General features: G+C 38.8%; 1 protein-coding gene across 7 annotated transcripts in view; it reads right to left on the bottom strand.

Moving 5' to 3' along the window:
- The window catches only part of MLIP (muscular LMNA interacting protein), a 260,174-nt gene that overhangs the window by 124,034 nt on the left and 121,216 nt on the right, over nt 1-14,924 (bottom strand). For all 7 annotated transcript variants that reach the window (XM_034648137.1, XM_034648132.1, XM_034648136.1 and 4 more), the window contains 2 exons: nt 6,321-6,476; nt 2,487-2,879 (listed from right to left, as the gene is read on the bottom strand). In XM_034648137.1, coding sequence (XP_034504028.1) covers nt 2,487-2,879; nt 6,321-6,476 — 549 coding nt within the window. The remainder of the gene's footprint in view (nt 1-2,486; nt 2,880-6,320; nt 6,477-14,924) is intronic.

The raw sequence follows: 14,924 nt of genomic DNA, 5'->3' as shown, positions 1-14,924 counted from the left end.
TCTAGAAGGAGGCACTACTTGAACTGAGCTTAGAGTATCGAGTAGCCTAGGCCAAAATGGAGATGGGTCTGGGGAAGAAAGCAGCTTTGAGGAATCAAGGGCTCAGGGATGGAAAAGTATGAAGTATGTACTTTTGTGGTAGTTCAGAAGAGCTGAAGAAGAGAGGTGGAAGATGTGGATAGAAAACGACATCTAGGCTAGTTTATGGACAGGTTAAAAGCTGGGGCAGGAACTGAAGCCATCTTTCAGAATAGCTTAATAAATTATTGCTGACTAGAAGTGCTAATTTATGGAGAGTTCTATACATGAATTCGTTTTTACCAGGTAGACCAGAAACTCACTTAAGTGACTACATTTCTGGTTGAAAAATAGGTGTTGTTGGCATCAAGTAATCCAATCAGGGATATTCTTTAGACTTGTTGCTTCTACTACTGACTACATTAAAATTCTCAGAGTGCCTTCTTTGGTTCTCTAGTCATTACTCTATGGTTGACATTCGTGGTTAACAATTACTTTATTCTTCTTTCATCTTATTTCTTCTTTCATCTTATTTCATCTTATTTTTATTTGATGATGGCCTACTATTCATTACTCAAATGGATTATTATAGGAAATTGAAACAGGATCAATGGCTACTCCCAAACATTTCAAGATTTAGTACACTCCATTAGTGGTAACCATCATTTTCAGCCACTGTTAATGAATTAGGTTGAACTTTGCCTTTTCATTTGGAGCTTTGATAACATCAACTGTAACCTACTGCCATAACCTTTTTTTGGACAAAAGATTCCAAAGTGTGTATTCAGGCTCAGTTTGCTTCTGTATATTTGGTCACATAAAAACAAATTAAATGACCAACTCAGGGAAAGAAATCTAGCAATTGGGGAAAAAAGTAAAGTAAAATTCCAAAAATTGCTGAAGAATATTTGCTTTGTTTATTTACATTTGTTATTTTTTTTTTAAGATTTTATTTATTTATTCGACAGAGATAGAGACAGCCAGCAAGAGAGGGAACACAAGCAGGGGGAGTGGGAGAGGAAGAAGCAGGCTCATAGTGGAGGAGCCTGATGTGGGGCTCGATCCCATAACGCCGGGATCATGCCCTGAGCCGAAGCCAGACGCTTAACCGCTGTGCCACCCAGGCACCCCTACATTAGTTATTATCACACCTACATGTTCCTCTTCAAAGGGGCCACATCAAATTACCCCACCCTGACTTTGGAAACCCCCATGTCTCCAACTCAGTTATTTCAACATCTTTCCTGAGGCAAGAAAGAAATATTTAAGCCTATCACTGCTTACTGAGAACATGTTTAATTATATGATTAGAACATTTCCAATAACTGAGAATAAATTTTGAGAAGAAATAAATGTTTTAGTTCAGTAGACTGAGGTAGGAGTACCCCAGGGAGAGTCTTCTATCACCAAAAAGTAGCCTAAGGACACTGGATGCTTATAGGTGATATAAATTCAGCATCAGGAAGTCAGTGAAGGCTGCAGAGATGAAAATAGGTGGCACCTACTCTACGATTATGCATAGGTCCTAGCAGCACCAAAAGGCCAACTCACCAATAAAAATGTTCTCCCAACTACTTTGGGATGCTTACAAGTGCCTGGTCTAGCAGATCCTAAACCGGACATCTTGGTACTGACACGTGCTTTCTCAAGGAGAACTTTGCATCCGCTGTCCACTCCCAAAGCCAGCCTCTTCATTCCTGACATTCTACCTACGCCTTGTCAAAGTCATTTTATAATTTCATCACAACAAATAGCCAACCAATGGCAAATTCTTCCTATTTTTCCCTTCAAAATTTTCCCTAACCACTCCCTTTCTTTCCTGCCATCACAGAAATTGGTCTTAAATAGGTTCTCCAACTTAAAGGAATTATTCGATTTTGCTGCTAAGTTTTGGGGTAGGTATCTTCTCCCCATTTCACTGAGGCAAGACCTGGCTACTGGCTTCCAGGACCACAAAAGATATTCTTCTTAAGACACACAGGCAAGAATTTTTTTTTCTTACACACTCTTATTTCCTAGCATATCTTTTTATTATTCTTTCAGTAGTTAAAAGTAACATGCCTGTGTCTAACATCCAACCAATGTCTTCCCACAGGATCTTTCTCATATCTGCAGCATGCTTCTTGATGCACCCAGCAAACCAAGCACTCTCTCCTAAGAAACTCCCAGTATCAACCTTTTCTAAGAATTGTTCAAAAGTAAAAGATAACATTTTCCCAGATGCACCTCAGCTGAACATTTACATCTTCTCTTCAGCCAATTCACAGTACAATTATATAATCTTTTTTGTCTTATGAATTTATTATCTATATTTACTCTGTGATGATTTATGATCTTGGGATTTGGGTTTTTTAATATCTTTTTCTTTGAGAGTTTTGTGTGCCTCAAACAGGAAGGCCTTTGCAGACAGCCTAGGATAAAGAGTATGTAAACATTTTTTTTTTCTTATGACAAGAAGAAAAACTTACCTGCCCGTGCTTTTGCTGAGGGACAATCCCATGAAACATTTCAGGATATGATGGGGCCTGGAGGTCTGTCCCTCGTGTTTTGGGACGCACCACATCAGAGACCAGACTGGAGGAAATTGCTAGAGATTTGGGCCGAGAAGCTGTAGAGCCCGTCCCTTCAGGGGGGCTTTGTTCACCTTTTCCACTTGTAGCTTCATCTTCCCCTTCCGAGTCCACAATAAAGACATATTCAGCTTTGAAGAGGTCACTTTGCTGCATTCCTTGAAGTTCTTTTGCTTTAATTCCCCTTGCTTGTGAAATCTTTTCACTGCCGTCTGAAGGATAAATCAATGTCCCTTGGTTTCTCTCCGGCTGGCTCCCAGCATTCAAGGTCAAGTACTCATTGGACTCCGACTGCAATTAATGTAGAGACATAAAAGCATTGACATTGGTTTGACAATAGCTTCCTTTTTGACTGTACACTTAAAAGTTTAACCTCTTTATAATCTCCAAGGCCAAGAATTTTTTAAATATATTTAAAAATCAGGTTGGCTTAGGAGAGATTGGGTTGAAGTTAATGGCTTACTTTTATCAGCCCACTTGTTTGTCCTGGTTCAAGCCCAAACAATTTAGGGCTCAATGCTTTCAAATAAATCATGACATAATTTCTTAAAAAGAGATAGAGACAGCAATGTTTCCCATGAATATCTTCATGAAACAAATGGGGGTTGGTCAAGGATTTCATTATTGGTCAAGCAAAACCTATATATCCTATATAAGCCAGGAGAGAAAGGAAACCCCATTGAAAGTTTCTAAAATAGTAAAATCTCTCTAAAATTCTGAGAGGAAAAATAAAATTGCAACAAAATACATAGCTATTCAGACAAAACCATCCAAACTAATTGAAAAGAACTCAAGAATAAGACACCAAAAATCAAGTAGATATTTTTAGTACAAAGTATTTTTCACTGCTATTTTATTTTGTAATTCTAAATCTTTTCCCATCCAATTTTCTATGAGCACATAGAGGGTTTACAAGACCACAGTAAGATGGCTTTATCAAGCTATCAAACATCTTTTTCTAAAATGATAGCAGCATTGTACACTAAGATTGTGTTTAAAAGACCCAATGTTTATTTTTCAGGTTTTGATAACCATGCTGTGGTTACTATCCTTTTCTTTGCAACATTTCTTTAGGCCTAAAATTACTTCAGAATACAAAATTAAAGAAGACACTAAGCAAACGAAAATAAACTAAATTTCAACCTCAGTGGCAAATCTAACGTGCACTATTATGTGCATACGTATTGTGTGTGTGAAAATAGAAGTCAAACCATTGATGATATATAACTAACCTAAGGAGGTGATTTCACATACCCATGCACATTTTTCAGCTGATGATGGTTTAGTCGAGATGAAATACAAATTGCCTCCAATTAGGATTTCTTGGACAACGGTCATTTCACATTTTAAATTACACTACTATATGGGAACAAAAACCCAAATTGGAAAGAAGTTTAAATTAAAATAACAGGATTCAAAGACAGATTGCTTATTATAAAAAGTAACAAAAATTAGGGGCGCCTGGGTGGCACAGCAGTTGGGCGTCTGCCTTCGGCTCAGGGCGTGATCCCGGTGTTGTGGGATCGAGCCCCGCATCAGGCTCCTCTGCTGTGAACCTGCTTCTTCCTCTCCCACTCCCCCTGCTTGTGTTCCCTCTCTCGCTGGCTGTTTCTATCTCTGTCGAATAAATAAATAAAATCTTAAAAAAAAAATAACAAAAATTAAAAGGTGGCAAAAATTGAACTAGTTTTTGAAAACATTATTAATGATCTAAAATAACTCCCTTTCCCTGTATTATTCCTTATATTCCACGAGGGAAACCATATAATTGTTTTTCTCTGCTTGACTTAAAAAAAAAAATTTCTGCCCAGATTTGTCTGTTCTCTCCAATTTACTTATCAAATCATTGATTTACATCAGAAAAAGAAAAGAAAAGAAAATAATGAAATAACTCCCTTCCCCAGTAGCCCATCATTCTCTATTCCTTTACTCTAATATATTTTTTACAGCTTTATCACCATCTGAGATTTTATTATATACTTTTCACTTTTTTTATTGTATGCCTTCCCAAGAATGACTTATATGAGTTGGCTTTATTCATTTAGAACACAGCACCATGCACACAGTGTATTCAGTGAGTAGTGGTTGACTATGTAAATAATCAAGGGATTATTTACCCTGTTCTATTATATTGAACTATTTTTAAAAAATAGAAAGAAAAATTTTGATTATTTTAAATACGTAGTTGTGTGTGATCATTGCAATCAGCAAATAAATATCAACAATTTAGGAAGCTATGGAGGTTTGCAATCAACATGAATTCATACACCCACAGTCTCATGTGTTCACAGTGCCTATACAAAGGATCCTGTAAATATACTATATAGAGTTGAGTACTGTTCAAGAGAAACTTCCCAGAAATTCTTACTGTAGCATTTAAGATCTCCCTGATCTTAACAGTCTTCGAAATAAGGTGGTAGCATTGGAAATCTCAGACCACAGATATATGTAAACAGAAGGGGGAATGAACCACAAGAGACTGTGGACTCTGGGAAACAAACTGAGGGTTTCAGAGGGGAGAGGGGTGGGGGATTGGGATAGGCTGGTGATGGGTATTAAGGAGGGCACATATTGCATGGTCTGCAAATAATGAATCATGGAACACTACATCAAAACTAAGGGTGTACTGTATGGTGACTAACATAGCATAATAAAAATTATTATTAAAAAATAAAAATTAAAAAAGTAAACACCTACAAAACAGACTAAAAAAAAAAAAAAGATGTTTTCATACAGACAAGGTGGACCAGATTATTTTACTCCCTTTTAGTGATTCAAGTATACCACAAAAATCCCCCAGTCATATTTTATTCATAATAACACAATATTAAAATACATTTTAAAGAGAAAGTTTTTTATCCAAAATGTCATTATCCTAACACAAGTCATTTGCAAGGTTTTTAAAAGTTTGTTTTAATTTCATTGCCAGTCTTGGTCTCATTTTAGATAAGTATAATCAGCATATAAATATAATTTTATAACCAATTTTGTCTCTTACTGTTATAAAGTTAACATTTTTCATGGAATTACATAATCACTATAATTATAACTTTGTGAAAATGATGTATTATCACACTCTTAACTTTTTTCTGATTGTTAGCTATTAGGCTATTTTTATTTTTCCCTGTTTAACATTTTTCTGCTTTTGCACTATTTCCTTGGAATACCTTTCCAAGAGTTAAATTATTGAAAGGTTATGAACAGTTTTATGATTGTGGATAAGGGTTTTCCACCAAAATTGCACAAATTCACAAAGCTAGCGGCAAAGTGTGAGCATGTCAATATCTTCACAACCACCCCAGCACTGGATATTGCACTTTTTAAATTTTGCTAATTTATTGAATGTAAAACAATAATGCCTCACTGTTTTATCTTGTATTTTGTGCCAAGAAATTGACAGAAATTCAACTTTTCAAGAAATTTTGTTTTTATTATTTTAAGACATATTTGGGAGAAGAGGAAGTGCCAGGAGGCAGAATGTGTCACGTGAGTAGCAAAGGATAGGATGTCAACTGAGAAGAGTTGAGAATAGTGTATTAGAGAGAAGGAGGGTATGATAATGTTTGGTTTTCCATTATACAGTTACATTTTCAGTTAACTTTAGATTTCACAGTCATCTCACTTTATGCAAAGGATATAAACATTCATACAAATTTCCAAGTCATTCTTATGGACAATTTAATGTTTAATGTAAAATTGCTTAATATAAAGAAAGAACAAAAATAATCCTACCCTATTTACAGTTTCTGGATTCTTATCACTTGGTTCCTCAGGAATTTTAACAAGGAATTTAGAGGTGTCAGCCAACTTAGAGTGGGTTGGTAGTCTTCTGACAGTGGGGACAAATGTGAAGATCAGAGGTTTGGCTTCAGAATCACCAGAAGAGACCTATGAGACACGTAATAATTAGACTTTCAGTCTTGTCAAAGGTTTATCTTGACTTCATTTTCTACATACCATGATTTTACCTCATTTATTTTGATAAGTTGACTATTATCCTGTGATCATGTGTATGGTTGCCAAAGAAAACAGCTATAAAAATAGTGATAGTGGATCAGATCCCTTTTTTTAGTTATTCCATTTATCAGAGAAAGCAATATAACCCCAGAAAGATCCTCTTGTAGGGGATGGCAACGAAACAGTGGATTGGCTAGTTGATCTCTGGGAACATTACAAGAGACCTCTACCTCCACACGGTCATCACAAACACAGCATCTAGTCTGTTTCGAAATAGACTTTTATTCTTTTAACCCTGGGTTAGCAAGTTCAGTCATAGTCAACATAATCACCAAACATGCAAGAAACTTCCAACAGGTATCACCAATGAGAATACTAAAAAATGGATTTAAAATTGAAGTATGCTTTTTGGCTATTGAAATACCAATGCCTATCCTCAAGGATATACTTTCTGTTTCATTCATGCTTTATTCACTCAAGAATAATTGTGTTTAATATTTGTTGTGGGACAGGCCCTCAGGAGCTAGGGATGCCCTAGTGAATAGGAAAAGGTCAACAGACCACACAAAAGAAGAAAAAAGAATGTGGGCAGAATACTAAAGGAAAAGTGACGAGAGGTACCTGCCTCCCCACCCTGGGAACCTCAGTAAAAGGCAACACCTGAAATGTAGGTCCCAGTGAAGAAGAAGATAAAGATATCCCAGACTGAGAAAACCAGATGAGTGAAAGCATGGAAGGGCAGCAGCAGTGGGGTGTGGCTCAAGCTTAGATCCTGTCCTATTGACAAGAGAGAACCATTAGAGCACCGTAGATTGGGAAATGGCAAAGTCATATTCGAATTTTAGATAGATAATTCTGGTTTTAAAAGACACATGGCTAGTGACAAGCACAGAAAGCCAAAAGCAATAGGCTGAGGACTACATGAAAGGGAAAAAGAGAAGACAGTGCCATAAATTTCTCTTTCAAGAAATTTGGATAAGGAAGGAGGAGGGATTTGGGGAGCAGTTAGCCAGAGGGGAGTCAAAAGGTGCCTGTACTGGCGTGTAATTGGATAGACTTGAACATGTCTGTAGACTGGGGGGAGGGATCAGGAGAGAAGGAAAGCAAAACAAGGTCCTGGAGGAAGCAGGCAAAATAAGTTAAGGGAACAGGGGAAGGAATATGGCCTCCTTTGAGTCAGAGAAAATGAACTAAGATACAGAAAAGCTCATGAATGTGGTGCACTGGGGAGTGAAAAGGTGGCATAATCAACATTGACGATAAAATCAGCTGCACTTCATCAGAGTAACACTGCCCTTCTGCCACCTCCTGTGAGAAACCCAGGCCTCAGAGTTATCCCGCCATCCCTGTGGGCTAAACACACCCCTCATTCTTTTCCCATCTCTACTCTGCTCCAACTCTTGAAGCATCTCCGCCATACACTTTCTGGTATTCAGTCAGCCATCACAATATCCTCCATGTCCTTAACCTCTTCTGTAACTATCCTAGCTCTAACTGAACCATGGCTTCCTCTGAACAACTCTGTCTCTAAGAAGCTACCTCAGTGGTAGCTGTTTTCTCTTACACTGGGCCTGGAAGTACAAGAGCGTCCTCCTCACTCCCCTGTACTGCTTCCAGACCACCCCTCTTTCCTCTTACCTAGAAACTTCCAGATTTGAATCTCTTGTCATTGGGTTATACCACTCATGATCTCTCCTCTTCACTGTCATCTGCCCACACCCAAATGGAGCCCTTCTTTCTTTGAAGATTTAGTTCCTGGCTCAATTTCACTCTCCTTAACACTGCTTTGTGCAATACCCAACATCATAGCCCATAGGTAATTTTCCTCATCTTGTGTTGCCCAGGCCTCTACTCCTTCCTGCCTCTCAAATCCCCAGCCTCGACCAATACCCATAACTCCTCTATAATGTCACATTTTCCATTCTCTGACCACCACTTCTGTCTCCATACCTCCCTCTCATACTACAACTCCAACATTTCTCAGACCTCACCAGAATGAAAATCTACTGATCTCTCCAACATTATATTGTCCCATATTTCTTTTTTTTAACCAGCCTCAGTGACTAAATTCACCACAGTTACCCCCATGCATACTCCTCAAGTGCCTTAGCCTCTCTCACATCATCCCCTCCATTTGGGTAAATTGCCATCCTCACTAAATCTAACCTCCTACCTTCTCTACTCCTGCACCACAGAGGTATGTGATTGGAGGAAATCAAACAACTATTCTTACTGACTTCACTTCAGATTTATGACTCTGAGACCAAGCAGGCCCTTCAATGCTGCTCTATAAACATACTATAACTATATAGCCCATTCACTCCCCCACATGCCTAGAAAACTCACATCCTCTCCTCTTTCTTCAAACCCCCAACATCTTCTTCCATGGTCTTACTCTGAGCTGATGACTTTGTTTCTCATTTCATTGAGATAACTGAAGCAATCAGAAAAGAATTTCCAAGCTCCTCAACACCACATCTATTTACCCACCCGCATCTTTATTCTCTTAAATGGCCTTAAGTCCTGCCACTATGTCCCTACTAAAATCAACTCTCACTTGAATATTTTGCCTTCGACTAACTTTCGTTTATTCAACAAGGTGTCATTAAATACCTACTAAATGCTAAGATACCACTCTAAGTGTTGGCAAAGTAATGGTGAGCAAAAATCTTTACATTAATGACATTTACATTCTAGAGGAGGAAGTAGTAAACAAAAACAAAAAATATGTAAGATATTTAGTACTTATATAGTTTTAAGCTATGAAGACCGGCTATGAGGCTATTGTAATGACCCATGGGAGAGAGACAGTAGGTTGAACTTGGGTTGCTATGGTAACCATAAGATTTATTAAGATTCTGGCTATATTTTATATATTTTTTTAAGATTTTATTTATTTATTTTTGTGAGAGAGAGAGAACACGAGTGGGGGGAGGGGCCAGAGGAGCAGAGGGGGAAGCAGACTCCCCGCTGAGCAGGGAGCCGGATGCTTTGGGACTCAATCCCATGGCCCTGGGATCATGACCTGAGCTGAAGGCAGATCTTAACCAACTGAGCCACTCAGGTGCCCAAGATTCTGGCTATATTTTAAAGAAAAACTTAGAATTTGCTTAAAAATTAGATGTGGGATATAAGAGATAGATAAGAATCAAGACGAGTACAAAATTATTGACCTGAATAACTGCAAGAAATGAGATTTTATTTGCTAAAATGGGGAAAACAATAGGTGAAGCTAGTCTGAGAGTAAAGATCAAATTTGATATGCCAAATATACATCCAAATGGAAATGTGGGTATGGAAGTCAAGTTTAGAGGAAAGTCTGTGCTAAAGATAAAATTATTAGGGTTGTTAATTTATACATGGTATTATAAAACTACAAGACCAGATGAGATCACCAAGGGAGAAAACACAAGTAGGAAAAGAAGAGGTCCAAGTTTGAACCCTCCAGACTTGGAACACTAAGTGATCCAGTAGATAAGGAAGAACTAGCAAAGGGGACATGGGATTTTAAGGAAAGTAGAAAAGACAGGAATGTCATTGACATCAATAGGAAAATGCCTGGCCATAAACAAATGGATTGACAGGCTATGCTGAGGGCCCATGAATTTGCTGTAGTGAAGCCAATTTGCTTGGCCGTTTGTTATTCCCTCCAGGGATATTCAAATGTCCACTCACAGGAACAGAGAAAGTCAATTGTAGCACTTACAGAGCTGGTGTTTGGAGGTAGTTTTAGAACAAGGAAATTGAGGAAATTGAGAGCCCTGGTGAGAATAGAGCAAATGACCAAAATGGAGTGGAGTTTGGACAGGTCCAGGAGAGGGACCCTCAGATTCAAGGGACCAGTGGTCTCTAAGGCTCAGAGAACAGATCTTTTTTTTTTTTTTTAATTTTATTTTATTATATTGTGTTAATCACCATACAGTACATCCCCAGATTCCGATGCAAAGTTTGATGCTTCATTAGTTGCGTATAACACCCAGTGCACCATGCAATACGTGCCCTCCCTACTACCCATCACCAGGCGATCCCCTTCCCCCACCCCCTCCCCTCAAGTCCTCAGTTTGCCTCTCACAGTCCATAGTCTCTCATGTTTCATTCCCCCCTCTGATTACCCCCCTTTTCAGATCTAATAGCATGGTGGGTGTCTGGGAGAATGGCTTGGGGTTACAGCACGGTATGTAAGAGTGTAAGATTTACAGGTATGGTAATTCTGTGTGGTCTAGGCTTTGGCCTTGAGACTGAGTATCTGAGAAGAAAAAACAGAAAAGGCACTGAGCTTGTAAAGCTCAAGCAACTGTGAGACAAGAAGGTTGACAAGGTCAGCCTGGTGAAAACCAAAGTCACACTGGGTGACAGCAAGACTGGACTGGACAGAGAGAGGATAGCATGGGGGCACAATGTGAGCCTGGAGTCAGGAGGTGCCTGGAGCAGGCTGCCTGGGACGCTAGATTAGTAACCAGATATTTTCTTTGTGAGCATGTAACCAAACAAAGAGAACTGGATATCCTTACAGGAGATTTCACCCAAATTATAGGTCTAATGAACTAAATGTAGAAAATGAACTTTCTGGTAACTAAAAATGAAAACAGCTATGCCTTCTAGAAACTATGCATATTCCTTAAGGAATATCAAATACACAGGCAAACCCTTCTGAGCCAACTCTAAAATTTTAATATTCTTTTTTGGTAAGATTTTATTTATTTATGAGAGAGTGAGAGAGCACGCAGGGGGAGGAGCAGAGGGAGAGCGACAAGCAGACCCTGCACTAAGCGCAGAGCCGGACACAGGGCTGTATGTCAGAAGCCTGACACCATGACCTGAGCTGAAACTAGGGGTCCAACGCTTAACTCGCTGCATCACCCAGGTGCCCCTAATATTCTTTTATGCCTTTAAAGACAGTTGTCCGTATTCCCTCGCAGTGATGTCAAAATTCCCAGGTTGCAACTAATCATCAGAAAATAATAAATCAATGCTCTCCTTTGTGGTAAGGAACATTAGATCCCTTGTGAGATTTGGAAAGCCCATTAGTCTTATCAGCAATAACAATACAACACACTTACTGGATAGATTATTTCCTAGGAAGGCTTTTTTACATGACTAATCTCATCAATATCATGATAGATGGAGAGTGGTTTTAGCAACAAAATCACTAGAGGTAGTTCAGATAATTCATCACAGAATTTCACGTGGGCAAGAGTAAAGACAGTCCTTTAGGAGTCAAAAAAGAGTTGATTTTGTGACCTTATCCCCAGGTTTTGTAGGCCTGCCCCATCTCCCCACATGATGACTGCAAGTCTATCTTAGGTTCTATATTAACGAAATTTAAATACTGATACATGAAAGGCTTCAGTATAATTTCCCCAGGGATACGACATACATATAACCATTATTAACAGGAAGTGGCTTTGCCTTCTAAAACACACACGATGCTGAAAATGTACTTCTGCCATGGCCTTGCACAATTTCTATAACAAAATGCCACCTAAGTCTCTGAAATACAAATAGACCTCCACTATTGACACCCCATCAACTATAGACTTTTTAAAGGGGAGTAGCTATAATTTTGGTGAATAAAATAGAAACAAAATATAAATGAAGACTGATTCTTCAGTGCATGCTGACAACAGAAGCAACAGAAAAGTAAAATAATTTCTTTCTACGTTATTGTGATATTTTCCTGCAGACACATCCATATCCGACATAAAATGTCTTCCCCGGCGTAGGAGAACAATTTTTTAAGAAATTTTTTAGTTGAACCAATACATGATGTCATTCAAGAATAACATAAAAGGCAAAACTTAATAGGACTAAAGACGTATTCGTCTTCCTAGGTTACCGCTGGAGAAAAAGATCAGGGGTAAATTCCCGTCTGCACACACGTCCTCAGAAGCACAACCACAAAAAGGGCAATGCTTTGGTATCCACTTTTAAGCTGGGAGTACAGTGTTAGCACAGGGCTCTTTTCATCGCTCTTACCTAGCATCCTCTTATCTAACCAAGGAGGTACAGATTTTTTTTTTTTTAGTACAGAATTTAGGTTGGAAAAGGATGTGAAAATACACTGGCTACACGATGCAACATTTAGATGAAGAGCCACGTGTTAGCTGGTAGAGTGCTGAATGCCCTGTTCAGAAAAGAAGAAAAAAAAATTTTTTTTTTCTCTTTACTGCATACGGTGGCCAAGCTCCAGTGGAGCCCAGAAATGAATCGCTATGGTGATGAAAAATCATTTTCCACACAAAGCAGAAACAGATGCATGTTAATACCATTGCACTTGTTAAATGCCAGTTTAACACTTTCAGTTGTCAATGCCATTTAAAAACACATCTTAGTTCCTATCCTTGGGAAACTATTTTAATAATTGAAATTAGACCTGAAGGGATTAACATCTTGCCCTAACTATGGTTTCAGGCACTCCGAACTCTCTAAGACTCTCCCCCTACCACCAAACAGCTGAATAATAACTGAAGAAATCACGGTTCCCCATGCCATGCAAGTTCACTGCTCCCTTGCTCAGTTTCCTGGCTGCAATGCTTTCCTGTCTTCTATTCCCCTAAAAGTTCTCTTCCTTCCCATGGTGACACCCACACTCACAGATGGCCACTAGCCTCCTGTTAAGAGGAGGCATTGCAGGGTGTCAGCTTCAACACTGTGCCAAGGGCAGTCCCGAGCATTTTCTGGGGTTGGCCAGTAAACAGTTTGCTTTTATCTGCTCTCCCTTCCACTAACTGTAGATAACATTTCATTTGGATATACAGCCAAATTTATCTCTACCCAGGCAGCTCTCCCTCAAGACCTCTTGCAGCAAACACCAAAGTGCACAGCCTTTAAAAGTTCTTGAAAGCATTAAGGAAAGACTTCCCTTTACCTGGGGTGTGGTCTGAATGCTCCCTGCTAAGACGCTGGAGTTCATTTGGAAGTAATTGTTCCCCGCAGTCACTCGGAAGCCCCTGTTCTGGAAGCATTGATTCATCACATAAGGGAGTGAGCAAAACGATGACTGAGGTGGGAAGGGAGCCTCTCACTAAAACAACACACGCTCACACAGAAAAAAAAAGAATTCTAAAAAGAGGTAAAGTGGCATCCTCCCTGAATTAAATTCTGTCAGCTCCCAAGAGTAGATTTATGTGTAGATAATTTTTAGATTTGGAACTTCATGAGAGGTCATGTTGACTGCTGAATTGAAGCCAGGAGAAGTGTAAAAAAAAAAAAATGGAAAAGAAAAAGAAAAAGAAAAAAAAAACCCACCTATACGTATTTGCCCTCTTTTCTTGTCACACATGTATTCCAACTACATATTCTACGACAAGAGAGAAGCCAGATTGTGCAGGGACGAGAAGCTGATTGAAAGGCCCGAGCATCTGCCAATCTCAGCAACCAGGTGGTCACACTCACTGAGAACACTTAGGGGTACAAATACGTGCAAACACTGTGCCTAAATAAAGCACTAGAAAACACACAGCAATCCGTTTCAAAAAATCAATAGCATTGTCGGTCTTTGGCATGTAAATGCAAGCAGAAGCATCTGTAGTGACCGAAGTTTTGCTATTAATCACATTAGTTCTAGAATGAAGCTTGGAGTCAAATATTTGTTGAGACTAAATTCCCTTCCGAGGTTCCTGGAAGATAGTGAGTGTCCTGACTGCAGACAAACAGGCCTCAAAACTTCACACGTGAAAGTGATTGGCGTCTTCAGGTTTCAGTATTTCTATTTTTTTTTTTAAGTATTGATTTTTCTCCAAATCTGTAATATCTATATTTGCACTTTGGCAATTAAAGATGTTGTGGCCCAAGGGCTGGTTATAGACTGAAGGCTATGGGAAAGAATGAAGATTTTATTTTGGGGGCCTGGATTATATCTCTTAACATTTTCAACCTTATCAAAAGCCGGAATTTGTGGAAACATTACAAGTAAAAGAATTGCCAAAAGTGATTCTACTACCACACTGGCAAAAGTTCTTCCAAATAACACAGCACTTTTTGACCTAGAAAATTCTCTAAATTTCTGAATAGAAGTGCTGTTACATCACTAGACAAATTATATGCCTTCCTCTAGGCTATGTGTATTTATGGATACTCAGAAGAAAATATAACACCCTCCTGCCCTCAAAGAGCTTAGAGTCCAATTGAGAATAGAAAACAGATATACAAATAACAGAAATGCAAAGCCAAAAAGAAAAGAGGAGAAAAGAAAAGAAAAAAGTCCCACACCGAAGTTCTCAAACTTTATGCAAAAACCGCCTAGAGAGCTTGAGGATATCTGGGATGGGCCCTCAGAATCTGCATTTCCAGCAAGCTCTCCATTGATGCCCTGTTGCTTGTCCATAGACAATTTGAGTAGCAAAGACCTAGGGGAATTTTTGGAGGGAGGTGCAATCA

This window comes from Ailuropoda melanoleuca, chromosome 19, assembly GCF_002007445.2.
Source record: "Ailuropoda melanoleuca isolate Jingjing chromosome 19, ASM200744v2, whole genome shotgun sequence".
NCBI lineage: Eukaryota > Metazoa > Chordata > Mammalia > Carnivora > Ursidae > Ailuropoda > Ailuropoda melanoleuca.
This window is presented reverse-complemented; position numbering and strand designations above follow the sequence as displayed.